The following is a 27,151-nucleotide window of genomic DNA, read 5'->3' on the forward strand; positions in this document are numbered from 1 at the left end:
TTTTCACTCAGGACTTTGCGACATAAAATGGAAACCAGTATTAACTCATGAAAATAATGCACATTCTAAGCATACAGAAAACCAAAGTATCCTTGTAAACTATTGTGAACTAGTGTTGTATACGTATGTACATATAATGCATATATTCCGCTAAAATCTAACAGATATTACTTGAATGCATGGATGATGGTTTTCAGTTCCTAGCACATTGCTCTTATGGTCCTATTGATAGAAGTTACTCATCCTAGCCAGGAATTTGTTACCTTTGTCCCTTTAATCAGGTGTTATAACCTCACCTGGCTTGGCTTGTCTAGAACTGGAAAGGTATTTCAACAAACACTTTGCTCAATGTAATTGCTCAGGTATTATTTGCAAAGAGGACAAAGGTGGACAGTAACCAGGGCTGCCACCTGTCACTGACTGTTGTAGGCTAAATGATTGGCTGAGGCTAAACGAGTGGCCCTAATTTGTCATTCCTTCTCACAGCCATATCCTTGCTATGGCAAGGTGAAAGGAGTATATTTCCCCATCATCCTTTGTACTTGGCGAGGTGGCTTGCTTTGGTTAATAGTAAGTGGGCAGAAATAAGTGTGTCAGTTTTGAGTGTAGGTAGGCCTTAAGAAGCTCCTCGTATTTACTTCTTGTGCCTTTGCCAGGTGAGCTGGCTCATCTGAGACCTGTAAAGAAACCAAGCCACCCCAGTTAATCCAGACCTACAGTGATAAGCAGAGCCAACTATAGAATAGTGTTGTTGATTAAAACCCCTGAATTTGGCCAGGCATGGTGGCTCACGCCTGGAATCCCAGCACTTTGGGCAGCCGAGGCAGGAGGATCATGAGGTCAGGAGATCGACACCATCCTGGCTAACATGGTGAAACCCTGTCTCTACTAAAAATACAAAAAATTAGCCTGGCGTGGTGGCAGGTGCCTGTAGTCCCACCTATTTGGGAGGCTGAGGCAGGAGAATGGTGTGAACCCAGGAGACAGAGCTTGCAGTGAGCCGAGATGGCGCCACTGCACTCCAGCCTGGGCAACAGAGCAAGACTCCGTCTCAAAAAAAAAAAAAAAAAAACCCTGAGTTTTTGGGTGGATTGTTATACAGCATTATTGCAGCAAGAGCTAACTGATAAAGTGCCAAGCTTTTCACAAAAGTATATGCAACAAGATGGGATTAAGACTGTCGTGGCTAAGGAAGATCGGAGAGATGGCCATGAAACAGTAGTGTTCTTCAAATATGAATAACTTATGCCCCTTTCAACAACAAATGTTCTTGTAGACTCTCCATATCACCTTTATGTTAACTATGTACATATATAGAACTAAAGGCTGTAACTATGTACATATATAGAACTAAAGGCCAAGGCGGGAGGATCACTTGAAGCCAGAGTTGGAGACCAACCTGGGGGGGAAAAAAAAACAAAAAACATAGCCAGGTTTGGTGGGACACACCAATCAATTTCAAAAATGGAATCACTTCAGTTGTCATATCAGAAGCCGGAGCAATAGGTAAGTCTGCATTAACAGAAGGGCTGTGTGGGAGTAGAAAAGGTGGCCTTCCTGGCATGTGTCATGACATTGCAGGAGCCAGACTCTAATCCAGCCCAGGAAGCCTACCGAGAAAACGCTGCCCTCCTGCATTCCCAATTTAAACATGTCCTTAGACCTCACTGCAAATGCACCATGACACACAACTTGGTAGCACAGTGAGTGGAGTTTATTTTTATAATTTGTAGAAAACTGACATTTAGATTTCAAAACTTATATTACAAAATTATCAGCAGCAGTCTTAAGCATTTCAACAATGCTGATAGATTCCACTTTGCTAACACAAACAAGGCTATTATACCATGTTCGAAAAGCAAGACTTGTTCCAAGAGGGCCTATTATTATACATCTGCCTCACTGCTCAGGACCCGTTTGTGACTGTGTCTTCTTCCATCTCTTCTTCACCATCATCAGTGGGCCCTAAAGAAAACCACCAAAGCAAAAGTAGTATCAATTTTAGAGAATCCATTCCCTTAGCATGTGAGTGTTCGTTCTGTGGCCACTGTTTGTTAGGCACTGAAGTAGGTACAAAAAGATCAAAAGCAGCCCCTGCCTTTGAGGAGCTTATCGTCCAGGGACAGTCTAGTCTGTCTTTGGCAGGTACTGGAAGGGATGGTCAATTTCAAAGGAAAAGCGTCACAAAGGTTTCAAAATTGTTGCCTCCCATTGTAGTTGATAATAATTCATTTTTGGTGAAGGTAAAGCCTATACTCATGTGCTTTTCATGGCACTACCACAGGCAAAGAAACCAGAAATACTCAAAAACATCTGGGCACCTGCTACATGCCAGATACTGGCAACAGTTCAATGACTTTATTGTCTCTAAATTAGGGAAATATGGCAACAACTACCAAAAAATGTTACATTTGTTCAACAATTTATGGCAGATATTTTGCTCAATGTATTCCAGGGGGAAAAAAAAGTTGTAACTCCTTCAATTGTTTGGGAAACAACTGTTATTGTTGACTTAATGTCTGACTTAACATCAGTCAGCTGGATTATTGTATTGGTTTCTCATTCCATCCTTCGCAATATGGTATTTGATTGACGGGCATGAAGAAAATCTGGCCACGCAGGCGTGTAGTTAGAGAAGGGAGGAAGAGTCTAATAGCCTGTGCAGATAATGATGGACGCTCTTTTTAGATACTATGCTAAAACCTGACAAATGGCAGCTTCCTCAAGGTTAGATGGCAGTGTGAAAGTCTGAAACCTCATCAATGAACTTTTCATACTCTTACTTGCTTTATCTTGTACTTTGAACGAATCTTTTACCCGTACATGGTTTTGTATCATTTGGAAAACTGTGGTTCACCGACTTTTGCAGATCTTCCAAACGCTGAGCCGTGTAATTACACAACATCAAAAATGTCACACCCATTAATTCACATCACATAACATTACTACTGAGTTCCCCAGAAAAGTCTTAAAAGGACTGGGAAGCTGGCAGGTTACAGCAGTGGATATAAGTTTTCTAAATTTTAATTTTTGCTTCAAATCTTGAATTTTCAGTTGTTTTCCCTGAAGTGACAGGCTCACTTCATCATGTTTGAGAAGACAGGTAGCTGCCTCTCAACTGAAACAACTGCACCAGTGCATGGAGATAACCATCTAACTCAAGAATGCAGACATGTGCACCCCCTTTCTGTCACCCAGAATATCAAAGAGACGTGTGCCCGAGGAGTGATACTTAATTATCTTTACTGCTGCATCCAGGACACTCTTAAGTGAAAGTGGTACGCACTCTACTGGGAGTCCAGAGCAGGGAAGAATATAACAACTACTATTTAGGCTGCTGCCTTGACTCCTACTGAGGTGCCCGCAGTTCTACCCACTATTGCTCCATCAGTGCAAATGTTCATACAAAAGCAAGTAACACCTTGGTGTTTTTAGATAAAAACAGTCTTCGGCCAGGCGCGGTGGCTCACACCTGTAATCCCAGCACTTTGGGAGGCCAAGGCGGGTGGATCATGAGGTCAGGAGTTTGAGACCATCCTGGCTAACATGTGTTTTTAGTAGAAACCCTGTCTCTACTAAAAAAAAATACAAAAAGTTCGCCATGCGTGGTGGCGGGCGCCTGTAGTCCCAGCTACTCGGGAGGCTGGGGCAGAAGAATGGCATGAACCCAGGAGGCGGAGCTTGCCGTGAGGTGAGATTCCACCACTGCACGCCAGGCTGGGTGACAGAGCGAGACTCCATCTCAAAACAACAACAACAAAAAAACCAGTCTTCACCTTACAGACTCCCAGAGGCCCACAAACCATACAGTAGAGAATTACTGGTCTTAAAAAATTTCTTTTTGGCCGGGCGCGGGGCTCACGCCTGTAATCCCAGCACTTTGGGAGGACGAGGCAGGTGGATCACGGGGTCAAGAGATTGAGACCATCCTGGCCAACATGGTGAAACCCTGTCTCTACTAAAAATTAATTAGCTGGGCATGGTAGCAGGCGCCTGTAATCCCAGCTACTTGGGAGGCTGAGGCAGGAGAATCGCTTGAACCCAGGAGGCGGAGGTTGGCGTGAGCTGAGATCACGCCACTGCACTCCAGCCTGGGCAAAAAGAGCAAAACTCCATCTCAAAAAGAAAAAAAAAAAATGTATTTTTCATTTTTAGCTCCCAGCTCAAACATTATTTCCCTAGGAAACTTTCCCCAAGACAGCAGTCTAAGTGGCGGTCCTGTTACATTCATATCAAAACTTGTAAGACGTATTTCAGTATTTTCTTTATTTTATATCCCTAGTGCCCCACATGCTGCCTAGCATAAAGCAGGCATTCAAATGTTAGAACAATTACCACTTATCAAAAACTCGCTCATGTTGAGCCTTGTGCTAAGTTCAGTCTCTCAAGCCTCTCGACAACCTTTTGAGGTTTGGTACTATTGTTATCTCAGATTTAAAGATGAGGAAAGACTTGAAGAAACTTGTCCAAAGGCAGAGCTGGTGAAGCTACGATTTGGGCCTCGGACTGCTTGGCTCGAGAGCCTATGTCCCTAACTGCTGAGCTATTACGCACACACACAAATATATACAGGTAGAAGTCCACATGGCTACCTCTAGCGTTCAGTTCACTCCATGGCTGAAGTAATGCTACCTCCAACTTTTACATAAAACCCCCCACAGTGCTGTGACTTAACTTTCTTCATGAAATACCTTTTTTTTTAAATTTTTTTTTTTTTGAGCTGCAGTTTTGCTCATTGCCCAGGCTGGAGTGCAGTGGTGCGATCTCGGCTCACCACAACTTCCACCTCCCGGGTTCAAGCTATTCTCCTGCCTCAGCCTCCCGAGTAGCTGGGATTACAGGCATGCACCACCACCCCCGGCTAATTTTGTATTTTTAGTAGAGATGGGGTTTCTCCATGTTGGTCAGGCTGGTCTCGAACTCCTGACCTCAGGTGATCCGCCCGCCTCAGCCTCCCAAAGTGCTGGGATTACAGGCATGAGCCACTGCACCCAGCCCATCAAATACTTTATCTTCAAAGAGCATTTAAAGAGATTTCATATATTAGATTTGATGTAAGGAGGCACTATTCTGGCATTCCAGAGTCATGGCATCTAAATGGTTGTGAGTTACACTTTGAGTGTAACATTAATTTGAACGCACAAAGAACACCATTTGCTCACCCGATCTGCGTTCTCTGCCAGGGATCTGACCAGACTGCAGCAACCCCTTCAGCCTCTCCACTTCAGCCAGAGTTGAAGCATTTGCTATAGCGTTCTGGAGGACAGAGGGCAATGGAGATGGATGATTAACTTCAACCAAGTATCAGCTACCCAGAAAACTAAGTATCAATCACCTACAGAAATTCACAGCAACTTCTCCATCTGGAATATTAAACACTTTGGTGTTGGGGGAAGAATGTGATTGGCCCACAAAAATAAAACTAGAAGCCAAACCACAAATTTCTAAAATTGGTGAAGAGATGCAGGCCTTCTTATAAATAATCATTCCACATGTTCTAAAACTATTTGGAATTATGTTACTGAATAATTTAAGGAGGCAATATTATAAAACTAGGGTCCCTACTGATCAGTCAAAAGGATTTGCCAGACAGCAAATCTTTGAAAGTAAAAATTAAGGCAAACACTGAGACAGCATACCAAGGTAAGTAACTGTTTGAAGTGATAAATGCACTCTGGAAAATCAGAAAGACAAAGCTGCCTCCACATTAATTAGCTTGTGTAATTTCAAGTCTGATCAAATAATAACTTTATGCTAGTTCTTCCTTAAACAAAAATATTGCTGTATGCTAATAACTCTGGGAAAATGAAATCTGCAATGTTCAGAACATGTTTATTATCCAGCTTGGTGTTCTGAACCCATCTTAGCTCGTTCCAGTCCAAGAATCCTAACACATGATTACCTTGATTGCTTCTACATCCCCTGGAGATGGCCCACCTTTCTTTTTGTCAGTTGGCAAACCAGCACCTGGATTAAAACTTAACAGGGGGAAGAACATAACTGTTAAACCTAGACCAACAGAAGTTGCTTCTCTTTTACTTTCAAAAGCTTTTGAAAGTAATTCAACCAGTGTAGTATCTTATCTTTGTTAACAAACTGATACAAGAACTCTCTCCTTCAGAAACACCATCCAGTTCATCTTCCTATATAGAAAATAGGATGTACATGGTATCACATGAAGACTGACTACTGAAATATTTGCTCTGCTAAGCTGGTAGAAATTTCTTGTGATGTATGGACCATTGATGTACATGGACTATAAGCACTCAAATTTAATACCACATTAATATGTCACAGTTTTTGGTTAATTTTGTAGGAGACGAACTGCCAGACAGATCAGATCATGTTTCTGAAGGTGAAGAAGAGTTAAGTTGGATATCCGTGTCTTACGTTTTGCTTCTCCTGGCAATATCCTTTGCAAGCTGTGCACCCCGTTTGCCCTTGAACATTTTCTCTGCTTCCTGACGCTCCTACAGCGACACCACACACAGAGTTAATGGAAATAGGAATACCACATGCATTTAGATGCATTCCTCAGAAGACATGGAAGCGAACTCTCCTACAATACTCCGGGCTGGTGAAAATACCAAAAAGCAATTTCAAATTAAGAGAAGACACAGTAGTCTTCTTTCTTTGGTAAAGCTCCCTGAAGAAAGTTCATTCTCCTAGTTCCAAGGAGGGGATCCCAGGGAACCAAGAAGGCAATTAAATGAATGATAAAATAATGAATTCCTAATAAACGGAAAAATCATTCTAACAAACAGAGCTGCACAAAAGTGGGTTACATTAAATTCTCCACTGGGAATGTATCCAAGCAGACAATCCACTGTTAAGAATGTTCACCGTGGCCTCAACATTTTGCAAACTTTGGAATAGCCAGCATTACATAAAAGAGCTCCAACTTAAAAGTTCTATCATAAACTCTGCTATTAGAAAAAAATCTGATGTACCATTTTCTCTCCCACTTTTATTACAAACTAATGGTAAAATTTACTCATTTAGACAATTTTAATAATCAGTAATAAAAATATAAAGAAAAACACACAACTCTATAATGACTCACAAGCAGCAGATTACTACTTACTTTTAGTTTCACTTTCTGGAAATCCAGTACTCTGACTTGCGGAACTTTATAAATCACATACAATCTGTAATGCTTCTTATTGGTTACCGGATTTCTTAGGATACTACAAGAAAAGGAATAACGCAAAGGCAAACTTGTTCATGGCACAGCACTCAAGAGGTCTGTTTGAATAGTCTAAGGAAACTATAAATCAAGGGAACATTCACATTCTTCACATTGCAACATTGTAACAATTTAACATTAAGGAAATATATTCAATCTTTCTTTGGAGAAGGCACTTTTTTTTTAAATTATACTTTTAAGTTCTAGGGTACATGTGCACTACTTGCAGGTTTGTTACGTATGTATACATGTGCCATGTTGGTGTGCTGCACCCATTAACTTGTCATTTACATTAGGTATATCTCCTAATGCTTTCCCTCCCCCCTTCCCCACACCACAACAGGCCCCAGTGTGTGATGTTCCCCTTCCTGTGTCCAAGTGTTCTCATTGTTCAGTTCTCACCTATGAGTGAGAACATGGGATGTTTGGTTCTTTGTCCTTGCGATAGTTTGCTGAGAATGATGGTTTCCAGCTTCATCCATGTCCCTACAAAGGACATGAACTCATCTTTTTTTATGGCTGCATAGTATTCCATAGTGCATATGTGCCACATTTTTTAATTAACTGATTACATTAAGGTCAAGGCTGGTAAAAGTAATGTTATTTTAAAGGGCTTCATTTTGTCACAATATGTAATTCCCATACCTTAGGTAAGTCAGCGATTTGAGAGATGCCAGAGGGTCCAGATCACCCTGTCAAGTAATAGCCACAGGTAAGAACACGAATACCACACGCTATTTTGAGATTCTGAAATGGAGAGTGCTTTTGAAGCAAGTTGTCTTTTAATTATTTACTTAATTTTTACTCTCTAGCACCAAGCCCAATACGAGCACATCACAAATGTTTAAATAATTTCTACTGGTGAATACATTTGAGCTTCTTAAACTTAAAATCTTGGCATTAATAGCTTCTGTCTCAATAGCAGGAGATAAAAAATTGCTTTCCTACAGGAATCTCAAAGTGGCTGCTGAGCAATGATTTGGAAAAGAAAACAATGGCAAAGCTGATGGGACTCTGGAGCAACCTATTCACACTGGGAACTGCAAGCCAGAATCTTGGTGTAAGGTGGGCTTTCCTGCTAGCGCCAGCTTCAGTGTCTAAGAACAACAAAGGCATACTGTCTTTTGAAAGAAGGTACATTTATCCTAGCTACCCCTGCAAATCTCTTTAAATAAAATTTGCAAGGACAACGAATAGTATAGCTTAAAAATGATCGAATTAATGGAAAGAAGGCAGGGTGATTTTTTTTTTTGAGACGGAGTCTCGCTCCGTTGCCCAGGCTGGAGTGCAGTGGCACGATCTCGGCTCACTGCAAGCTCTGCCTCCCGGGTTCATGCCATTCTCCTGCCTCAGCCTCCCAAGTAGCTGGGACTACAGGCGCCCACCACCACGCCTGGCTAATTTTTTTTGTATTTTTAGTAGAGACGGGGTTTCACCGTATTAGCCAGGATGGTCTCAATCTCCTGACCTCGTGATCCGTCCGCCTTGGCCTCCCAAAGAGCTGGGATTACAGGCGTGAGCCACCACGCCCGGTCGGCAGGGTGATTTTTTAATCTTCTCCAATTGTTCCATAAAACATAGTGCAATAAAGATAGCAAAAAAACAAAAATCTGTGGTCAACAGCTACAACCAAGCTAGATGGCAAGACAGTCTCCAATAACTCTAAAATAGGAACAAGTAGAGACAACCCATTTTGAGAGCAACAAGGCTTGCAGGGTGACGGCCTTTGTACAGGAAGAAGCAGAGGGGAGGCGAGGAGCCATCTGACAAACTGGAGAACTCCAGTGACTGAGAAAAGCAGGCCCAAGACCAGCATGTTCCAATAATGACTACAGGGGTCTGTGATAAGGGCTGCAGGGGCAAGAGCAATTTGGGCCCTCACTCTTAATAGAAATCATGTCCCAACATGGCCCTGCCCTGAAGAGAAACTGCTGGAACAGGCACAAATTGGGTAGATGGTGGGGAAGGGGTGTGTGTGTGTAAGAGGCACAGTGAGAAAAAAAGTACAGATAAAAACAGGGAGAGCAGAGCCAGAAATTCTCAAAAAGCAAGCTGCCATCTTCAAATATGTCACAAAAACCACCAGAGGGAGCTCTAGAGCTTGATACTGTTTTACCCCCACTGAAGATGATCCAAAAAGGAATAAAGAACAAAGTGGTAACATTTGTTACATACACAGTGTAAAACATAATGGTGATGTAGTAATGGGTTTCAAAAAAGAATAAATATGTAACAAGCCGAAGGGTGCTGAAATGTTGACGGTCACTGTACTGTATTTTTTAGGAGGGTAAAAGTGTCAAAGTTTAAAATTAAATGTTGAAGGTCATGGTACAGTGATCTTAACATTTAATTTTAAACTTTTATAAATATGTGTGTTTTAATTCCTAGGATGCTAACTCAAGACTGAAAGAGAGTAAGTAATTTCTAAACCATTAGAAGGAAAAATGGAATGACAGAAGGAGAGCATGTACAGTAAAGGAGAGAAAAAGGATTGAAGAATGGGTGGGACAAACAGAAAGCCCCAGAACAGAGAGAAGACAAACTGGAACACACCAGTAATTACAATAAACGTAAACAGACTAAACATAAATAATTTACTTAAAAGAGCTTTCAGACTGGATTGTAAAAAATTCCAACCAGAGCTGGGTGTGGTGGCTCACGCCTATAATCCCAGCACTTTGGGAGGCTGAGGCAGGTGGATCACAAGGTCAGGAGTTCGAGACCAGCCTGACCAACATGGTGAAACTCCATCTCTACTAAAAAAAAAATACAAAAATTAGCCAGATGTGATGGCGCCCACCTGTAATCCCAGCTACTCGGGAGGCTGAGGCAGCAGGAGAATCACTTGAACCTGGGAGACAGAGGTTGCAGTGAGACGAGATCTCGCCACTGCGCTCCAGCCACTCCGTCTCAAAAAAAAAAAAAAAAAAAAAAATTCCAACCATACAGTTTTCAAGAGATAAATCTAAACTACCAGAGGTACAGAAAAGCTGAAAGCAAATTTTGGATGGAAAACGATTTATCATGCATATAACTGACCAGAACAAAGATTGTTTTGAGGTAAAAGAAACCTCAAGGTAAACAGCATTAATAGAGATCGAGGGTCACAACATAATAAAAAGCTTCCGTTCACCAGAAACATATGAATAATTTAAAATTTGTATGTATCAAATAAGGCAACTTCAAAATATACAAAACTAAAATCAACAGAACTTCAAGGATAGTCAGATCCACTACCATGCTGTGAGATTCTAACATATCTCTCTCAATAACTGATAAGCCCAATAGTCTTCATTTTTGCAAAGAGCTTTAAATAAAACTATAATTTCTCTAACAGCACCTATCATGACACACATTGCCTATAAATATGTATGTCGGGTTGAATACTTCACACACTTCAGAAAGGACATGGCCATGGACCAGTGCTTTCTTATGTTTGTAGTCAAGCATCTCCTGGAGAATCTGAAGGATGCTATAGACCTTGTCCACAAGGAAAGGAACACAGTTCATTCTCAACAATCAGGAAAATACGGGAGGAAGGTTAGGTCACAAAATTAAGTTATACAATTTTTTTTTTTGAGATGAGGTCTCGCACTATTGCCTAGACTGGAGTACAGAGGCGTGATCATGTCTCACTGCAGCCTCGATTGACGGCTAGGGCTCAAGCGATCCTCCCACTTCAGCCTCTGGAATACCTAGGACCACAGATGCACGCTACCACATTTGGCTTTTTTTTTTTTTTGGAGACGGAGTCTCGTTCTTTGCCCAGGCTGGAGGGCAGTGGCATCATCTCAGCTCATTGCAACCTCTGCCTCCTGGGTTCAAGCAATTCTCCTGTCTCAGCCTCCCAAGAAGCTGGGATTATAGGCATCCACCACCACGCCCGGCTAATTTTTGTATTTTTAGTAGAGACGGGGTTTCACCATATTGCCCAGGCTGGTCTCGAACTCCTGACCTCGTGATCCACCCGCCTCGGCCTCCCAAAGTGCTGGGATTATAGGCATGAGCCACTGCACCCGGCCTTTTTAAAAAAAATTACTTAGAGAGAGAGACGAGGTCTCACTATGTTGCCCAGGCTAGTCTAGAACTCCTGGGCTCAAGTGATCCTCCCACCTTAGCCTCCCAAAGTGCTTGGATTACAGGCATGAGCTACGGCACCTGGCCTACAATATAAATTTAAGCATCCAGTGTTCAAGTGAAGAATTTAGGTTACAAAACAATATACAGTGTCTCAATTATGTTAAAAATTGGATACACAGAACAGAAATTTAAAAAGCATAAAAACAGTTCCAAGTGGATTGTTCATCTAACGTGAAGAGTAAAACAAGGTTTCTAGACTAGAACTGTTCAGCAAGATTTAATGCACGTCAGATATGTAATCTAAAATTTTCTAGTAGCCATGTTAAAATAAATAGGTGAAACTAATTTTAATAATGTCATTTAACCTATTATCCAAAACGTTATCATTTCAACATCGATATAAAAAAATTACTGAGATAGTTTACTTTTTTTTTTGCACTTAAGTCTTTGAAATCCAGTGTGTATTTTATAGTTCTAGCACATCTCAATTTTAAGTAGCCACCTGTAGTTACTGGTACTATGCTGAACACTGCAATTGTAGAAAACAACATGGGAGTTTATAACCCTGGAATAGGGGAAATTTAAACATCAAAAGGGCTACAATAAAGAAGAAGATTGATACATTGGGCTGCACCTAAATTAGGAACTTCTCTAACAAGACATCCTAAGTCAAAAGGCAAGTAAGAGTAGGAAAATATTTGCAACAAACAGCTGCAGAACCCAAAGGGCCCAGATCCTGAATTAAGAAAAAGACAAGAAAGAGGATACTGAGATCATTTTCTATGAGATTTTCTAGATTTTGTAAATTTTCTGTAGGAAGCACATAGTACCTTTAACCCCACCCACCAAATACATTTTCCTTCTGTGCAACTTACCAGTTCCACGAGACTATTATTGGTGAGAATGAGTTCTGTCAGACAGGGCAGAGCCTGATCAAGTCCCTCACCTATACGGCTAAAATAAAAATAGTCTTAGTAAAAGTGAAAATTAAATAAGCTAACAATTTTATGTACCTCCTTGCTCAGAGGATCTCAGAGAGACACTTAGAGATCCTTCTTCCAACACCCTGACAAAGAGGAAACAAAGCAAAAAGAAGAACCCTTTTCTGAGGCCACAGGGTCAGCAACAGAAGTGGGATTTTAGACACTGCCTGGGGCTAATTCTACTGTCATACCATCTAGTGGAACCTGAGAAAAGGTGCAACTCCTGGGTGGCACAAACTACTTAACTCACTTCATGATTTTTTGTGCAGGCAGCACAGAAATACAAATAATTCTGGATTCCCAGCTCAGGTACAAGACACAACAACTATACTATAGGGGAATGGTTAACCTATGAGAAATATTTCTATCTGAAGGAAATCCAACTCACCACCCAGTACCTTTAAAGACATTATCTATACACCAAGTGCTTTTTTTCCAATAAAGTTTACACAGAGCTGATGAAGGCAGGGTCAAAAAAGATCTCAATTTCAATAAGCAAAAGTCTAGAAATTAGTTGCAGTTAAAAAAAAAATAGCAGAGACGCTCAGTCAAAAGTATAATTGTTACCTTTACATATCCTTTTATTATGACCCCTTTGATAATTGTTTTAGAAGCCAAAATGTAATCAAAGCAACATGTTTTTAATTAGAAACTTACCATGAAAATAAAAATACATGATTTCTGAACAGATACAAGTAAGACTAGACTAATGCCAGGTTAATCTCTGGATCTCTATGGGAAAAGTGAAGTTCATTTCTCATTTTAAGAAAAAACATGTATTGAATGTGGCTTCCATCATGGAAAAAATATTTAAAAAAAAAGAAAAAGAAAAAGAAACATGTAGGTTTAACCGGTAGCACACGCTACAACTTCTTCAGGGAACACTGCAACATTTACCCTGGGGGAAAAATTACTTTCCCCTGCAGACACTTACCATATTCTGTTGTTGTTCACTAACAATGTTTTCAGTCTTCTCAACAAAGGAAAACCATCCAGTTTCCTGATCTCATTGTCAGAAAAATCAATAGCATCAAACTGGTCTAAAGTAGCACCTAGATTTTCAATGACGGGAATTTTATACCCTATAAAATGGAGGAAAAAAACACAGAAGAGGTATTAATATAACTAAACAGTTACCCCTTAAAGCATTAGCAGTATTTCATAGTATCTGACTCCAGGCTTTGATTTATTCAGGAAGTATTACCTAGCATCTATGTCATGTCACGCATGACTTGCCGCTGTTTAAGATACTAGACAGAAAACGCTGAACGAGTCTCAAGTCCCCAGTGCCATGAAGCTTACAATCTGATGACAACAAGGACAATAATAATGGGTGATATAGGTAGCTAACATTTATAAGAACATTTACAAGGTGCCTTACACTGTTCTAAGTCGTTTGGGCTAGTTAAGTGGAATCGGCACAACAGGAATTTACACTTTGTGCTGCTTAGTCTCAGTGCCCAAACAGCGTTCAAACATGGTGGACAACAGTTCTCCACTCTTGCATCTCCACAGGCCAGATTCTTGGAACCCATCAGAACAGCCTCAACATATCACGACAGTTCTCCCTCCCCTCCCCCAGCTCCAATTCAGAATTGAAGATCAATGGTTTACATACAGTAATAAATCTATGAACACTCAAATGTTAATTTGTCTAATTTGGGCATAATTATTGTGTTAGGCACTATAAGAAAAGAAATATTCTGAAGAAGCAAGGTCTACTAAAAAAAGAACTTACCCAAAGTTAACGGACACAATTCAGAGCTGTACTACACGTACTGCATCAAAATACGTATTCTCAACACTGCACGTACTCCATAAAGAGAAATGGCAGAGATCATCAAAAGTGGTGAGTTGGGCCGGGCACAGTGGCTCAAGCCTGTAATCCCAGCACTTCGGGAGACCAAGGCGGGAGGATCACCTGAGGTCGGGAGTTCGAGACCAGCCTACCAACATGGAGAAACCATGTCTTTACTAAAAATACAAAAAATTAGCCGGGCGTGGTGGCGCATGCCTGTAATCCCAGCTACTCGGGAAGTTGAGGCAGGAGAATCGCTTGAACCCGGGAGGCGGAGGTTGCAGTGAGCCGACATTGCGCCATTGCACTCCAGCGTGGGCAACAAGAGCGAAATTCCGTCTCAAAAAAAAAAAAAAAAAAAAAGTGGTGACTTGCTCTTTAACTGAACCTTTCTCTAAGAAACTTTATTTCAACAAAATAAAAATACTGGGGACCGGGCGCGGTGGTTCACGTCTGTAATCCTAGCACTTTGGGAGGCCAGCGGAGGCGGATAACTTGAGGTCAGGAATTCGAGACCGGCCTGACCAACATGGCGAAACCCCGTCTCTACTAAAAATACAAAAATCAGCCAGGCGCGGTGGCTCACGCCTATAATCCCAACTACTCGGGAGGCTTGAGGCACAGGAATCACTTGAACCGGGGAGGCGGAGGTTGCAGTGAGCCGAGATCACGCCACTGCCCTCCAGCTGGGGCGAAAAAGCGAGACTCCATCTCAACACAAAACAAAACACTGGGATTTCCCAAAGGTCAGCAAGAAATCTAAGCAGATCCCGCAGCGATGCTGCTCCGAGGCCATAGGTCCCCGTGGGAACTAATCTCAGGCTCCGATAGCATGGTCTTATCCTCAGAGAAGCTGCTCTATCACCTCCTTTTTAAAGCCGTCTCCTGAAATGCCAACTAGCTAGCCGCCCTCCCAGTATCTTACCAAGTCTTGCTAAGGTTGAAATAGTACAGGAATCTGAATAATTGCGAGCGCTGCCACAACTTACACACAGCACCCGGCGGTGCAAGCCTGGGTGACACAGTTCAATTTTTAAAACGTCTTCATATAGGGGAAACGCCAGACAATTAAAGCTACTAAGTAGAAAATACTGGAGGAAACAATCGCGGTTGTTCGGGGACTTAGTTTCCTCCCTCACATTAGGAATAATGAACGCATATCCTGTCTACGCTCAAAATATCATCTGGCGGCAAGTATTAAGAACCAATCACTCGCCCTGCACTAGCGTTACAACCATTAATGAGCCGCTCTTCCGGGCCCTCAAACAGAGCCAGCGGCGAAACAGCCAAGCAAGGCCTAACAGAGCCCCACGAGTAGGCACCAGGAAGTAATGAAGTCACCCGTGCCTGTCAAGAGGCGCGGCGCTAACACAAGGCTCCCAAGAGCTTAACGGGATGCTCATTTGGCAACAACGGCAAGAATCAGGCCCGGCGTTCCCTGCGCAGCCCGGTCGGAGCCCACACAACCGGCCAGCGGGCCAAGCTCCGGCCTTCGGTGCACGCGGCAAAGCGCGGATAATAAGGCGGCTCCGTGCCGCCTGGGGACTGGCCGCCCACGCCCCCGGACTCACCCCGGAGGTCCAGCTCCCGGTCGCGCACCGCGTTAGTGTACTGCGCCGCCTGCTCGATCAGCTCCGCCGTCAGCTTGACCATCCTGCAGCCTCTCGTTCCCCCGCGCTGTGGAAAGCCCGTGGCCTCCCGCCAGCGAGACGTCCCAGCGTGCCCCGCGCCCCGCCGACAGGCAGCACCAATCGCAGCGGCCGAGTGCGCGCGCAGCTCGACCGCCAGGCCGAAGCAATCGAAGAGCCACGCCTCCGGGGTCGTTCTTGCCGGAAGTCGTGGCGCGCGCACAGGGGATGTGTCTGGTTCTGGGTTCTTTCCCAGGGTGTGTTTGGAGTCTGGAGGACCTCTGATTCCCGACGTTGGTGTTTAAAAGTTAAGGCGAATGTGGAAACACCCGAGGGGAACTTTCTCATGCATTAGCGCACCTTGAGGTGGGAGGGGAAGCTGTGACTGTCCTCCCTCCACCAGCCGTCGCGGGAAGCCAGTGGGGTTCAGTGAAGGATCCAGGAGTTCAGGTACCCGTCCTGGGCCTGGGCCTTGGCTCCGGGCTGCAGTGTGAGATCCCGGGCTAGGTGGCCTGCCTGGGGCAGGTCGCCGGGACAGCCCCACTGCCCCGCAAGTCCAACCCGGCCTTGGGCACGGTAGGGTTTGCGGTTAAGCTTGTGACCTTTAGACTTCTGAATATTCATATGTATGAAGTGTGATATACATAAAAGTGTGCATATCAGGAATTTACAGAGTGATTAATGAGTGGAGTGAACACACCTGCGTAGCCGACACTGGGATCCAAAACACCACTATTCTGAAAGCCTCCCTCTTTCCCAAAGGCAACCGCGAACTCAACACTACAGATTCGGTTTGCTTGCTTTTGATATAAATAGAACCATGCAGTATGCTTTTTTTTGGTCTAGTTTCTTGGAGTCTGTATTATGTCTGGAGTCCATCCAGGTTGCATACAGAGATGGTTTGTTTGCTTTCACTGCTGAAGAGAATTCCATTGTATATATTATACCATAAATTACTCTGCTGTTGATGGACATCAGAGTTGTTTTCAGTTTAGGGCTATTCTGAGTAATGCTGCTATGAATTTTCTGGTACGTGGATCTGATGCACATTTGTATGAGTTTCTCCCGGAGTGGAACTGCTGGGACATAGGGTATGATATCTATCATCAGTAAGTAATGCCCAAGTTATGCTAAGAGGCTGAAATAATATACACACTCCAGCGGTGTATAAGGGTTTTCATGGCTTCCAGCTTCAGCCTTGTTGGCATTTTAAGTCTATAACTTTAGCTATTCTGATGGGTGTGTGGTGGTATTGCACTACAGCTTTGCTTTGCTTTTCTCTAATAACTAATGAAGCTGAGAACCTTCTCATGTGTATGGTGCCCATTCTGATAGCTTCCTTTTTTAAGTGTTCTTTTAAGTCCCTGGCTCATTTTTTTTTTCTTATGGAGTTGTCTGCCTTTTTTCTTATTGATTTGTGGAATTTCTTTATATATTAGGGATATGAACACACTCTGTGGCTTGCCTTTTCACTCTTAATGGTGTTGATGATTAGAATTTTTTTTTTTTTTAAGACAGGGTCTTACTCTGTCACCTAGGCCGGAGTGCAGTGGTGCCATCAGGACTCACTGCAGCCTCAACCTCTCAGGCTCAAGAGATCCTCCTACCTCAGCCTCCCAAATAGCCGGGACTATAGGCACAGGTCAACAGGCCTGGCTAACTTTTGTATTTTTTGTAGAGACAAGGTTTTGACATGTGGCCCAGGCTGGTCTCCAACTCCTGAGCTCAAGTGATCCACCTGCCTCGGACTCCCACAGTGCTGGGATTACAGGTGTGAGCCACCTCGCCTGGCTGAGAAGTTTCCAATTTTTATGTAGTTCAATTGTTTTCTTTAGGTTAGTGGATTGGGTGTGTGTGCATGCGCATGTGCCTTAAGAAATCTTCCCTTACCCCCATCGTATTTTCCTATGTGATCTACTAGACGATTGTTTTGCCTTTCACATTTAGTTCTACAAGCCACCCGGGATGATTCTCCTTGAACTTTTATTGAAGTATGATGTACATATAGAAGAATGCAAGCTGAATACGCCCAACCAACTACATACAGAAGAATGCAAGCTGAACACGCCCAGCCAACTACATACAGAAGAATGCAAGCTGAACACGCCCAGCCAACTACATACAGAAGAATGCAAGCTGAACACGCCCAGCCAACTACATACAGAAGAATGCAAGCTGAAGACGCCCAGCCAACTACATACAGAAGAATGCAAGCTGAACACGCCCAGCCAACTACATACAGAAGAATGCAAGCTGAACACGCCCAGCCAACTACATACAGAAGAATGCAAGCTGAACACGCCCAGCCAACTACATACAGAAGAATGCAAGCTGAACACGCCCAGCCAACTACATACAGAAGAATGCAAGCTGAAGACGCCCAGCCAACTACATACAGAAGAATGCAAGCTGAAGACGCCCAGCCAACTACATACAGAAGAATGCAAGCTGAAGACGCCCAGCCAACTACATACAGAAGAATGCAAGCTGAACACGCCCAGCCAACTACATACAGAAGAATGCAAGCTGAACACGCCCAGCCAACTACATACAGAAGAATGCAAGCTGAACACGCCCAGCCAACTACATACAGAAGAATGCAAGCTGAAGACGCCCAGCCAACTACATACAGAAGAATGCAAGCTGAACACGCCCAGCCAACTACATACAGAAGAATGCAAGCTGAAGACGCCCAGCCAACTACATACAGAAGAATGCAAGCTGAAGACGCCCAGCCAACTACATACAGAAGAATGCAAGCTGAAGACGCCCAGCCAACTACATACAGAAGAATGCAAGCTGAAGACGCCCAGCCAACTACATACAGAAGAATGCAAGCTGAAGACGCCCAGCCAACTACATACAGAAGAATGCAAGCTGAAGACGCCCAGCCAACTACATACAGAAGAATGCAAGCTGAAGACGCCCAGCCAACTACATACAGAAGAATGCAAGCTGAACTCGCCCAGCCAACTACATACAGAAGAATGCAAGCTGAACACGCCCAGCCAATTACATATAGAAGAATGCAAGCTGAAGACGCCCAGCCAACTACATACAGAAGAATGCAAGCTGAACACGCCCAGCCAACTACATACAGAAGAATGCAAGCTGAACACGCCCAGCCAACTACATATAGAAGAATGCAAGCTGAACACACCCAACCAACCAGCATCCTCGTAAGAACACGACATTGCCACATTCCAGAAGCCCTCCTCCTGCCTTCATCTAGTCACCACCCTTGCCCCAAGGGTAACCATTATCCTGACATCTTGTATAGATTTGCATTACCTAGTTTTGTATTTATGCAAATGAAGTACCTTACATATTTTTTGCTTAACATTATGTTTGTGTGTAGATGTAGTTCATTTATTCTCACTGTAATATAGTATTTGATTGTGGATGTTTTACAATTTACTTATCCATTCTGCTGTTGATGAACATTTGGGTAATTTTCACTCGAGCTTTTACATTATAAATAGTGTACCTACAAACACAATAATATATATCTTTATGTGAACACATATACTGATATACACCCGGGGATGGAATTACTGGGTCATAGCGTTTACTTATGTTCAGCTTAAGTAAGACAGTTTTCCAAAGTGGTTGTACCAATTAAACTCCTTGCTAACGTTTAGTATTGTCTGTCTTTTTAATCTTAGCCATTCTGGTAGATAGGTAATGGTATGAAATTGTGGTTTTAACTGTTTTTCCCTAATTACTAACACAGTTGAGAACTTTAAAAATATATTTATGTTCATTTGGATAACCTCTTTAATGAAGTGTCTGCTTAGGTGTTTTGCCCGTTTTTCTATTGGGCTTTTTTTTTTTTTTTTTAAACTGATTTGTAGGAGCTCTTTATATGTTTTCAATAGGAACCTTGTGACCTGTGTCTGTAAGGAATGTCTTCCCCCTGTGGCTTGGGTTTTCACTCTCTTAATGGTATCTTTTGATGAACAGAGGTTCTTCATTTTAATACAGTCTGATTTATGAACCTTTCCCTATACAGTTAATGGTTTTCGAGTATGCTTTGAGAAACTTTTGCCTACTCCAAAATTATATTTTCTTCTAAAAGCTTTCGTCTTCCACCTTGTGCATTTAGATCTGCAATCTCTGGCATAGATTTTTGTGCATAGTCTAAGGTAGGGAAGAAGATATATTTTTCCCCATATGGATATTTGGTTGACCCAGCACCATTTATTGAAAAGACCATCTTTTTCCCCCACTGCTGTGCAGAGCAACTCTTTTCAAAAATCAAGTGTCCAAATATGTGAGGGCCTGCTTCTGAACTAGCTGTTCTGTTCCATGGCTTTAGTCAGCTATCGTTGCAGAATACAAGCTTTAGAAAAAGACTTGGTATTTGTCCCTCAAAAAAAGCTCTCATTTTTTTCTCAGATTATCTAGTAGTTATCTGGTTATTCTAATCCTTTGCATGTGAACATAAATTATAGATATATCTTGTATCTGAAAAAGCATCCATGATTTGATTTGTATTGTGTTGGATCTATAGATGAATTTGGAGAGAATTAATATCTTTACAATATTAAGTATTCCAATCAATGGGCATATTATAACCCTACATTTATTGAGGTACTCTTTAATTTTAGTAGCATCTTACAGATTTTATGTCGAGGCCTTGTATATCCTTTGATAGATTGTCTAGATATTTGATAGATTGTCTAGATATTTGATAGTTTTTGATGCTACTGTAAATAGTATCCTTTGTTTGAAAACTCCATTTTCTAATCATTAGTTTTGATATATTTAAATACAGCAGATTTTTGTATATTGGCGTTACATCCAGCGATCTTGTGAAATTTACTTATTAATTATGATAGTTTTTATCTGTAACCGTTCTTGTGGATTTTCTACATACATAACCATGCTATTTGAGAATAATGATAGTTGGCTGCGTGTGGTGGCTCATGCCTGTCATCTCAGCACTATGGGAGGCTGAGGTGGGTGGGTCACCTGAGGTCAGGAGTTTGAGACCAGCCTGGCCAACATGGTGAAACCCCGCCTCTACTAAAAATACAGAAATTAGCCGGGTGTGGTGGCACGTACCTGTAATCCCAGCTACTTGGGAGGCTGAGGCACAAGAATCACTTGAATCAGGGAGGCGGAGGTTGCAGTGAGTGGAGATCATGCCATTGCACTCCAGCCTGGGCAACAGAGTGAGACTCGGTCTCAAAAAAAAAAAAGATAAGTTTTATTTCCTCCTTTCCAATTATTATACTGGTTCTGTATTTTTTGCCCTGTTACACTGGCTGGGATCTTTAGCACAATGTTGAACAGTGGGGGTAGTGGATATGCTTTGGCAGGCATCACTTCATAGCCCAGAAAAAAACTCTAACCAATGATCGTTAACATCACCAATAATGGAACAGATCGTGTACTCCCTGCTAGAATGCAGTGAGAACACAGAATCAGCCTGTGAGATTCCTGTCAAAGATGCATGACTTGACTCAAAACGTGAGGAGACCTCAGACAAGTGCACACTGAAGGACAACCTACAAATAACTGGCCTATAGTCTTTAAAAGGTTCCAGATCATGAGGCAAGGAGACTGAGGAACTGTTCCAGGTGGAAGAACATTAAAGAGACATGATGACTAAGTGAAAAGTGTGTTTCTAAACCAGACCGTTTTGCTAAGAACTTCACTGGGACAACTGGCAGAACTAGAATTCAGTCACAGGGTTAGACGGTAATAACTTATCGATATTAATTTCCTGAGTCTGATGGCTGTGCAGGAGAATGTCGTTGTTTATAGGAAATACCCACTAAAGTATGGGGGAGAGGGTCATAGGGTATATCAGCAACTTACTCTCAAATTGGGAGGGAATTTCTTTGTATTGTACTTGGAACTTTTTTGTTTGTTGAGATGGAGTCTCGCTCTGTTGCCCAGGCTGGAGTACAGTGGCGGAATCTCTGCTCACTGCAGCCTCCGCCTCATGAGGAATCACATGAGGTTCAAGTGATTCTTATGCCTCAGCCTCTCGAGTAGCTGGGATTACAGGCGCTCGCCACCATGCCTGGCTAATTTTTATACTTTTAGTAGAGATGGGGTTTTGTCATGTTTGCCAGGCTGGTCTTGAGCTCCTGACCTCAAGAAGTGATTTCCCCTGCCCCGTCTCTGCCTCGGCCTCCCAAAGTGCTGGGATTACAGGCCTGAGCCATAGCACCTGCCCCGGTCACTGCAACTTTTGTTTAACTAAAAAAACTAAAAATGTTAAACAAAATAAAGAATTCAAATAACTTTAAAAAGTTAAAATAACTAAAAAAATTAAAATAACAAGTTAAAATAACTAAAAAATAAAATAACTTAAAAGTTAAACAAAATACCTAAAAAATTAAACAAAATAACTAAAAATGTTAAACAAAATAACTAAATAATGAAAAAAGTTAAACAAAATAAAACCTAAACTTCATTTAATTCCATAGAGGACCACCAGGTGGAGTCCTTAGGCTGGAGAGCTGGTTTTAACTTGGGGCCCTTCTGTTGCTGTGTTTAAAAAAAAAAAAAAAAAAAAAATAGAGTAGGGTGGTATCTCTTTACTTTAAAAAGGGAAAGTTGTACAAGTTTCCCTTCAGCATAGGAACAGGGACAGAAATCAAACCATATGTGGTTTTATTTATTTAGGGTATCTCTATGAAGTTGCAAACAATTTTCTTTTTTGATTCCATTTCTTTTGGCTGGAATTGCTCAACCTCAGCACTGTTGACATTTTGGTCTGGACAGTTCTTTGTCATGGGGGCTGCTGTGCATTGCAAGGTGCTTAGCAGCATTCCTGGCCTCCATGCACTGGATGTGAGTACATCCTTCCAGCTGTGACAACCCAAAATGTCTCTAGATGTTGCCAAATGTCCCCTGGAAGACAAAAATCACCCCTGGTTCAGAACCACTATTTTGGCAACAGGATGTTCTCTTCCCTGGGTACTTTGGTTCCTGTTGTTTCAAAAGGGAGGCTAAGATATCTGGTCACCCTTAGTGTGGCTGGTCTGTAGTGGTGAGGGGCTTTGGATGGTGGGACTGAACCCTAGGATCTAAGGTGGGTGCTCAGTGCTGTACCATCTAAGGATGCTGTTCTGTGCTCAGATAAGCCACAAAGCCTAGGGCGTCAGGAAAGGGCTTAAACAGCCAACCAGGAAGGATAGAGTCTGGAGTTCGTGCGAGGAAAGCAACAGTGAAGGCTGGGGTAGGGGAGCAGATTCTTCCTTTCCCCCCAGCAGCCAGTGCCCAGTGGCCTCCCAGCTGGCTGGGCAGAACCTTAAGATGCTAGAGAATGGCCTTGGTGTATGTGTATGACTTTCCATCACCCCTGCTTGTTCTTATTCAAATGTTTTTCTTTCCTACTTCTCCACCTCCTCTTTCCATCCTCTGATCTGAACCTCTGCCCCTCACCTGCTCTCGGGGGCCCCAACATACTCCAAGCTTTTAAGCAAAAGGCCCTCTCCAGCCATATTATCAATAATGCAAATGCAGCGGAGGGTGGTCTCCCCAAGTTCAAGGACACTCCACTCCTGGACTCATTTAGACCATGTTGCTATCTATCATCTATCTAATCTATCTATCTATCTATCTATCTATCTATCTATCTATCATCTATCATCTGTCATCTATATCTCTCATCTATCATCATCTATCTATCATCTATCATCTCTCATCTATCTCTCATCTATCTATCTGTCTATCTATCTCTGTCGTTTTTGATTGATTCATTGATTGAGACAGGGTCTCGCTATATTTCTCAGGCTGGCTGCAAACTCCTGGGCTCAAGCCATCCTCTTGCTTCTAACCTCTCAGAATGCTAGGATTACAGGTGTGAGCCACTGTGCCTGGCGGTTTTATTTTTTTAAGTTCTGTCCACCCCCCTCCCATTTCAGGTGTGTCTTCTATACAAAGTGCAATTCTCACCAGTCCTTTGAAGAGTCACAAGATACAAAGTGAGTAGTGGCCTGGGAGGGATGGGGATGTACACATGGGGTCCACTGTGAGGTGCCAAAGAATTTGGGGATAAGGTCAGATAAACATCACCCCCTGAAAATAAAGCTAGTTTAAAACAAATGCATCATGGCTGCATTTGGGCAGCTGCAGAACGACGCCCCTCCTGCAGCCAGCCAGCCTCCTTCCCTGGACACAGGGGCCTCAGTGTCCTTGTCTGGGAAATGACAGGTTTAGAGGAGGTGATCCATGATCCTGTCACTTAAAATCCATACACATATCCTGCCAGAGTCCAGACAATTTTAACCTCAAGGTCGGACCACTTGTGAGCAGACATTGTATGTAGTTGGTCTCTTTCAACAAGGTGGAGTTTAGTCATTAGGACTTTGTGAACAACTTCTCAACTCCCCACCCGACTTGTCAGCCCCAAGCTGGGCTTGCCTGGCTCAGCCACTCGACGAGGCTGTCTGGTTGGCTTTCCTGTAGTTGGTGTCCTTTGGGAGATAAAGGGAGTTTCTTCCCTTTTTTTTTTTTTTGAGACGCAGCTTTGCTTTTGTTGCCCAGGCTGGAGTACAGTGGTGCGATCTTGGCTCACTGCAGCTTCCGCCTCCTGGGTTCAAGCGATTCTCCTGCTTCAGCCTCCCGAGTAGCTGGGATTACAGGTGTCACCACCACGCATGGCTAATTTTTGTATTTTTAGTAGAGATGGGGTTTCACTGTGTTGGCCAGGCTGGTCTCGAACTCCTGACCTCAGGTGATCCGCCCACCTCGGCCTCCCAAAGTGTTGGGATTACAGGTGTGAGCCACCATGCCCGGCCAGGAGTTTATTTCTGATTCAGCTGCAAACATGGTAGACTGTAAGCTCTCTGTGGGCAAACAGCTCGGATTTATTGATATCCGAGCTCTAGGGTCTAAAAAGCTGCCTTGCCTCAGTGGTACTTAACAAGTTGCTGGTTTTAATTCAATGTCAGTCTCATGGGCGGGGCAAGGGGTTGGATCTTTATCCCAAACACACTTATTCCTTCACTGCCTCACATGCCCAACTCTGGTCAGTTGGTGCTTGTGGTGGCCAGCTATTGGGCTGTGTGGCCTGCCCTGCCTTCTGAGAGCTGGGCACTGCTCCCCTCCTCTGCTGCAGAGCTCCCTGCAGCCATATTCTGCTGCACAAGCCTGTCCTTGTAGCCACAGCTGATGACACAGGGAGAGGACCAATGTAAGGCAGGCTGACCAAGTCCTGTCCCTGGGAAAAGAAGAGCCAAGAAACAGACCCAGAAAGTTGGCTTGAGGGGTTGGATTTGTACCAGTTTTACCTGGAAGATGCTGGAGGTCTTGTCGTTTGTCCCATCAACTGGAGAAGGCGGCTATGGAGAGAAGGGCAGTGCTGCAGTACAGAGAGGGTCCAGGTGACACTTAATGCTGGCTCCAGGTTTCCCAAGGCTCTGCTGCACCCTTCTCTGAAATTCTGAATCCACTCTGGATCCTCAAAACAACGCCCCTCACCCACTCTCGTTTCCACCTAAGGCATTTCTACTTGGTGCATTTCCTTTGCACCAATCCTTGCAGCCAAAGGATTCCTGGCAAGTACAAGCTTCTGACCCCACAGAGGGGCCATGGTAAACATCCCAAGGAGTGCAGAAGCCATGGGTTCAGGGATTTCAGCCACCGCGTAGAAGACAAGCTGTAACCTAATTCAGTCACACTTGGCAGCAACCGGTGAAGAGGCTGGCAGTCTGGGCTGTGGGGAGCTCCCCCGTGACAGATGGAAGGGGTCCCTACATCTGGAGAGGCTCTAGAACCTCCTCCCCATGAGGCTAATGTGGTCTTTGCCAAATGACATTCTGGGGTTGGGATCTGGGATTTCCTCCATTGCTTCCTTACATCAACATTTGCTAAAGCTCAAAAGACCTTCCACATAATGACATCAGACAGACCTGAAACCACAATTAAAGTAACGTCCACTTAATACTTGGTCAGCACTCATGTTTCATTTTGTGTGCCTTGGAAAGAAATACAGGCTCCTGTGCCATGGGATGTTAACTCTTTTATTAATTTAGGGTTAACATTGTATTTGCTTCATTGATTTCTCTTTCAGAATTGTAGATTCAATAAACATCATCTGGGTTCTCTCCAGCTCACAGGTGACAAGGCAAATGCACTGTCGTCAAACAGGGGAGCAGGACAATATGGAGAAAGACGAGGTCGAAAAAATTTAAGGCAAATGTTACTTCCCTATTCAAGGGAATTGATCAAGCAGATCTGTGCATTTCAATGAAAATATATGAAATATTTGTCAAAATAATTAACATCGGTAAAAATTAGAACATGTAGCTTATAAAATGCCTACACAGGTTTGGCAGAATAAATCCAACTGTGTCATGTAGGCTCGTAATATACAGACACAGGAGCATCCACCTTAAAAACGAGTCTTCTGAAGGGCAGAGGCCAAATGTATTTTAAAAGCAATTCCATAAAATGGGAAGTGATGGATGATGAACAATGCATGGGCTGGCTTTCCATTTTGTTCAGAGGAATTGCTTGGCCATCGGGGCACCTCCTGGCTGGCACAGAATACCTCCTGTTGCCCCTCCTCAGAAGGCTCTGCATCAGGCTGAGGTGGTCGTTCAGGCCATGAGACTCCTGAAGACACAGACAGAACACGGTAACAAGGAAAGCTCGGCTCGCTCAAAGGAGAACGCTGCAGGGATAGAATCTTCTGGTCTGGGTTTAGAATTTGACTTTCTAAGCCACTGCTGCAGTTTCAGAAGTAGCTGACTATGTAGAAATAGATACTCCGGCCCCAGTGGTCATACATTTTATGCCCTCAAACCTATCTTATTTATAGTCTGACCAAACCGTCCCCAGACTGCTCAGTGGCAGGCAACGAGCAGGTAGACTGCTGGCCCTTTGTCACATGTGAGGATGGCCCAGGGTTCGCCGGCTGGGCCGGGGAGATTTACCACACAGCCGCAGAAAAGCACGGGGAGAAGAGTGATGTGTGATGCCAAGCGCCTTTCTTTTCTGCTTTGGTCTTGAAGATTCAGTAAACTTATGGTCCCAGAAGCTGCTCCAGAGCCAGAGCTGTGGATTCCCAGAATTCATTTTGTTCCTGTTACAGTTTGTCAGAAGACTGGAGCCAACAAGCAGCATTTGAGAGGATATCACCATTTTAGGAACACCTCCTTAAGAGCCACCACCCACCTGGCTTGGGTGCCCAGAGATGCTGCTCCTGGGGAGATAAAGCTGTCAGGTGCAGGGCACCGCCCCTGAAACAGGCTCTGGCCGACAGTCTGGAGGAAGGTGGGTGGATGGATGGATGGGAGTCCCTGCCCTCTGTGGGCAGCTGGACACCCTTACCCGGCCAGGAGGCACGTGCGGCAGCAGAACTGAATGAAGAGCTTCCGTTCGCACAGCCGGTTGGACTTCACCATCTCGCAGAATGTCTCGTCAGCTGGGGCCCCGCATCAGGAAAGGAAAAGGAGGGAAAGGTCAGTCTTCGGTGCCTGTCAAGATTGTTTCAAGGCCGGGCGCGGTG

General features: G+C 43.5%; 3 protein-coding genes across 7 annotated transcripts in view; 1 reads left to right on the forward strand and 2 right to left on the reverse strand.

Moving 5' to 3' along the window:
* Window positions 1-1,692: 1,692 nt before the first annotated feature.
* SNRPA1 (small nuclear ribonucleoprotein polypeptide A') lies at window positions 1,693-15,819 on the reverse strand. The gene is made up of 9 exons (XM_002825887.5): window positions 15,619-15,819; window positions 13,184-13,331; window positions 12,142-12,220; window positions 7,832-7,878; window positions 7,085-7,187; window positions 6,391-6,470; window positions 5,903-5,978; window positions 5,163-5,256; window positions 1,693-1,965 (listed from the first exon to the last, which is right to left on the reverse strand). Exons 1-9 carry the CDS (start codon window positions 15,698-15,700, stop codon window positions 1,907-1,909), a joined length of 768 nt encoding a protein of 255 aa, XP_002825933.1. The 5' UTR covers window positions 15,701-15,819; the 3' UTR covers window positions 1,693-1,906.
* Window positions 15,820-15,836: 17 nt separating this feature from the next.
* Window positions 15,837-19,315, forward strand: LOC129050225 (uncharacterized). Of its 4 annotated transcripts, none has more exons than XM_054531953.2 (2): window positions 15,837-16,784; window positions 17,623-19,315. In XM_054531953.2, the coding sequence occupies exon 2, from the start codon at window positions 17,641-17,643 to the stop codon at window positions 18,856-18,858; it is 1,218 nt and encodes a 405-aa protein (XP_054387928.1). In that variant the 5' UTR covers window positions 15,837-16,784; window positions 17,623-17,640; the 3' UTR covers window positions 18,859-19,315. The 4 variants fall into 4 exon arrangements, with proteins under 4 accessions (XP_054387928.1, XP_054387927.1, XP_054387929.1 ...); XM_054531952.2 differs by having other exon boundaries at window positions 15,837-16,766; XM_054531954.2 differs by having other exon boundaries at window positions 15,837-16,251.
* Window positions 19,316-22,230: 2,915 nt separating this feature from the next.
* The window catches only part of PCSK6 (proprotein convertase subtilisin/kexin type 6), a 188,749-nt gene continuing 183,828 nt past the window's right edge, over window positions 22,231-27,151 (reverse strand). Inside the window, exon 22 of one of the 2 annotated variants that reach the window (XM_024232758.3) lies at window positions 22,231-27,067. In XM_024232758.3, the coding sequence (XP_024088526.2) occupies window positions 26,970-27,067 (98 nt within the window). In that variant the 3' untranslated portion in view covers window positions 22,231-26,969. The remainder of the gene's footprint in view (window positions 27,068-27,151) is intronic. The other variant, XM_024232759.3, reaches the window with a different exon arrangement.

The sequence above is a fragment of the Pongo abelii genome, chromosome 16 (assembly GCF_028885655.2).
Source record: "Pongo abelii isolate AG06213 chromosome 16, NHGRI_mPonAbe1-v2.0_pri, whole genome shotgun sequence".
NCBI lineage: Eukaryota > Metazoa > Chordata > Mammalia > Primates > Hominidae > Pongo > Pongo abelii.

What these genes read in the sequence shown, in the direction of transcription:
- SNRPA1 (XM_002825887.5), bottom strand. Translation starts at nt 15,700, where the DNA reads ATGGTCAAGCTGACGGCGGAGCTGATCGAGCAGGCGGCGCAGTACACT. An exon ending in GTGAACAACAACAGAATATG is followed by an intron (nt 12,221 to 13,183) that starts GTAAGTGTCTGC and finishes TTTTTATTTTAG; the next exon opens with CCGTATAGGTGAGGGACTTG. An exon ending in TCCAGAAAGTGAAACTAAAA is followed by an intron (nt 6,471 to 7,084) that starts GTAAGTAGTAAT and finishes GTGTCGCTGTAG; the next exon opens with GAGCGTCAGGAAGCAGAGAA.
- LOC129050225 (XM_054531953.2), top strand. Translation starts at nt 17,641, where the DNA reads ATGATTCTCCTTGAACTTTTATTGAAGTATGATGTACATATAGAAGAA.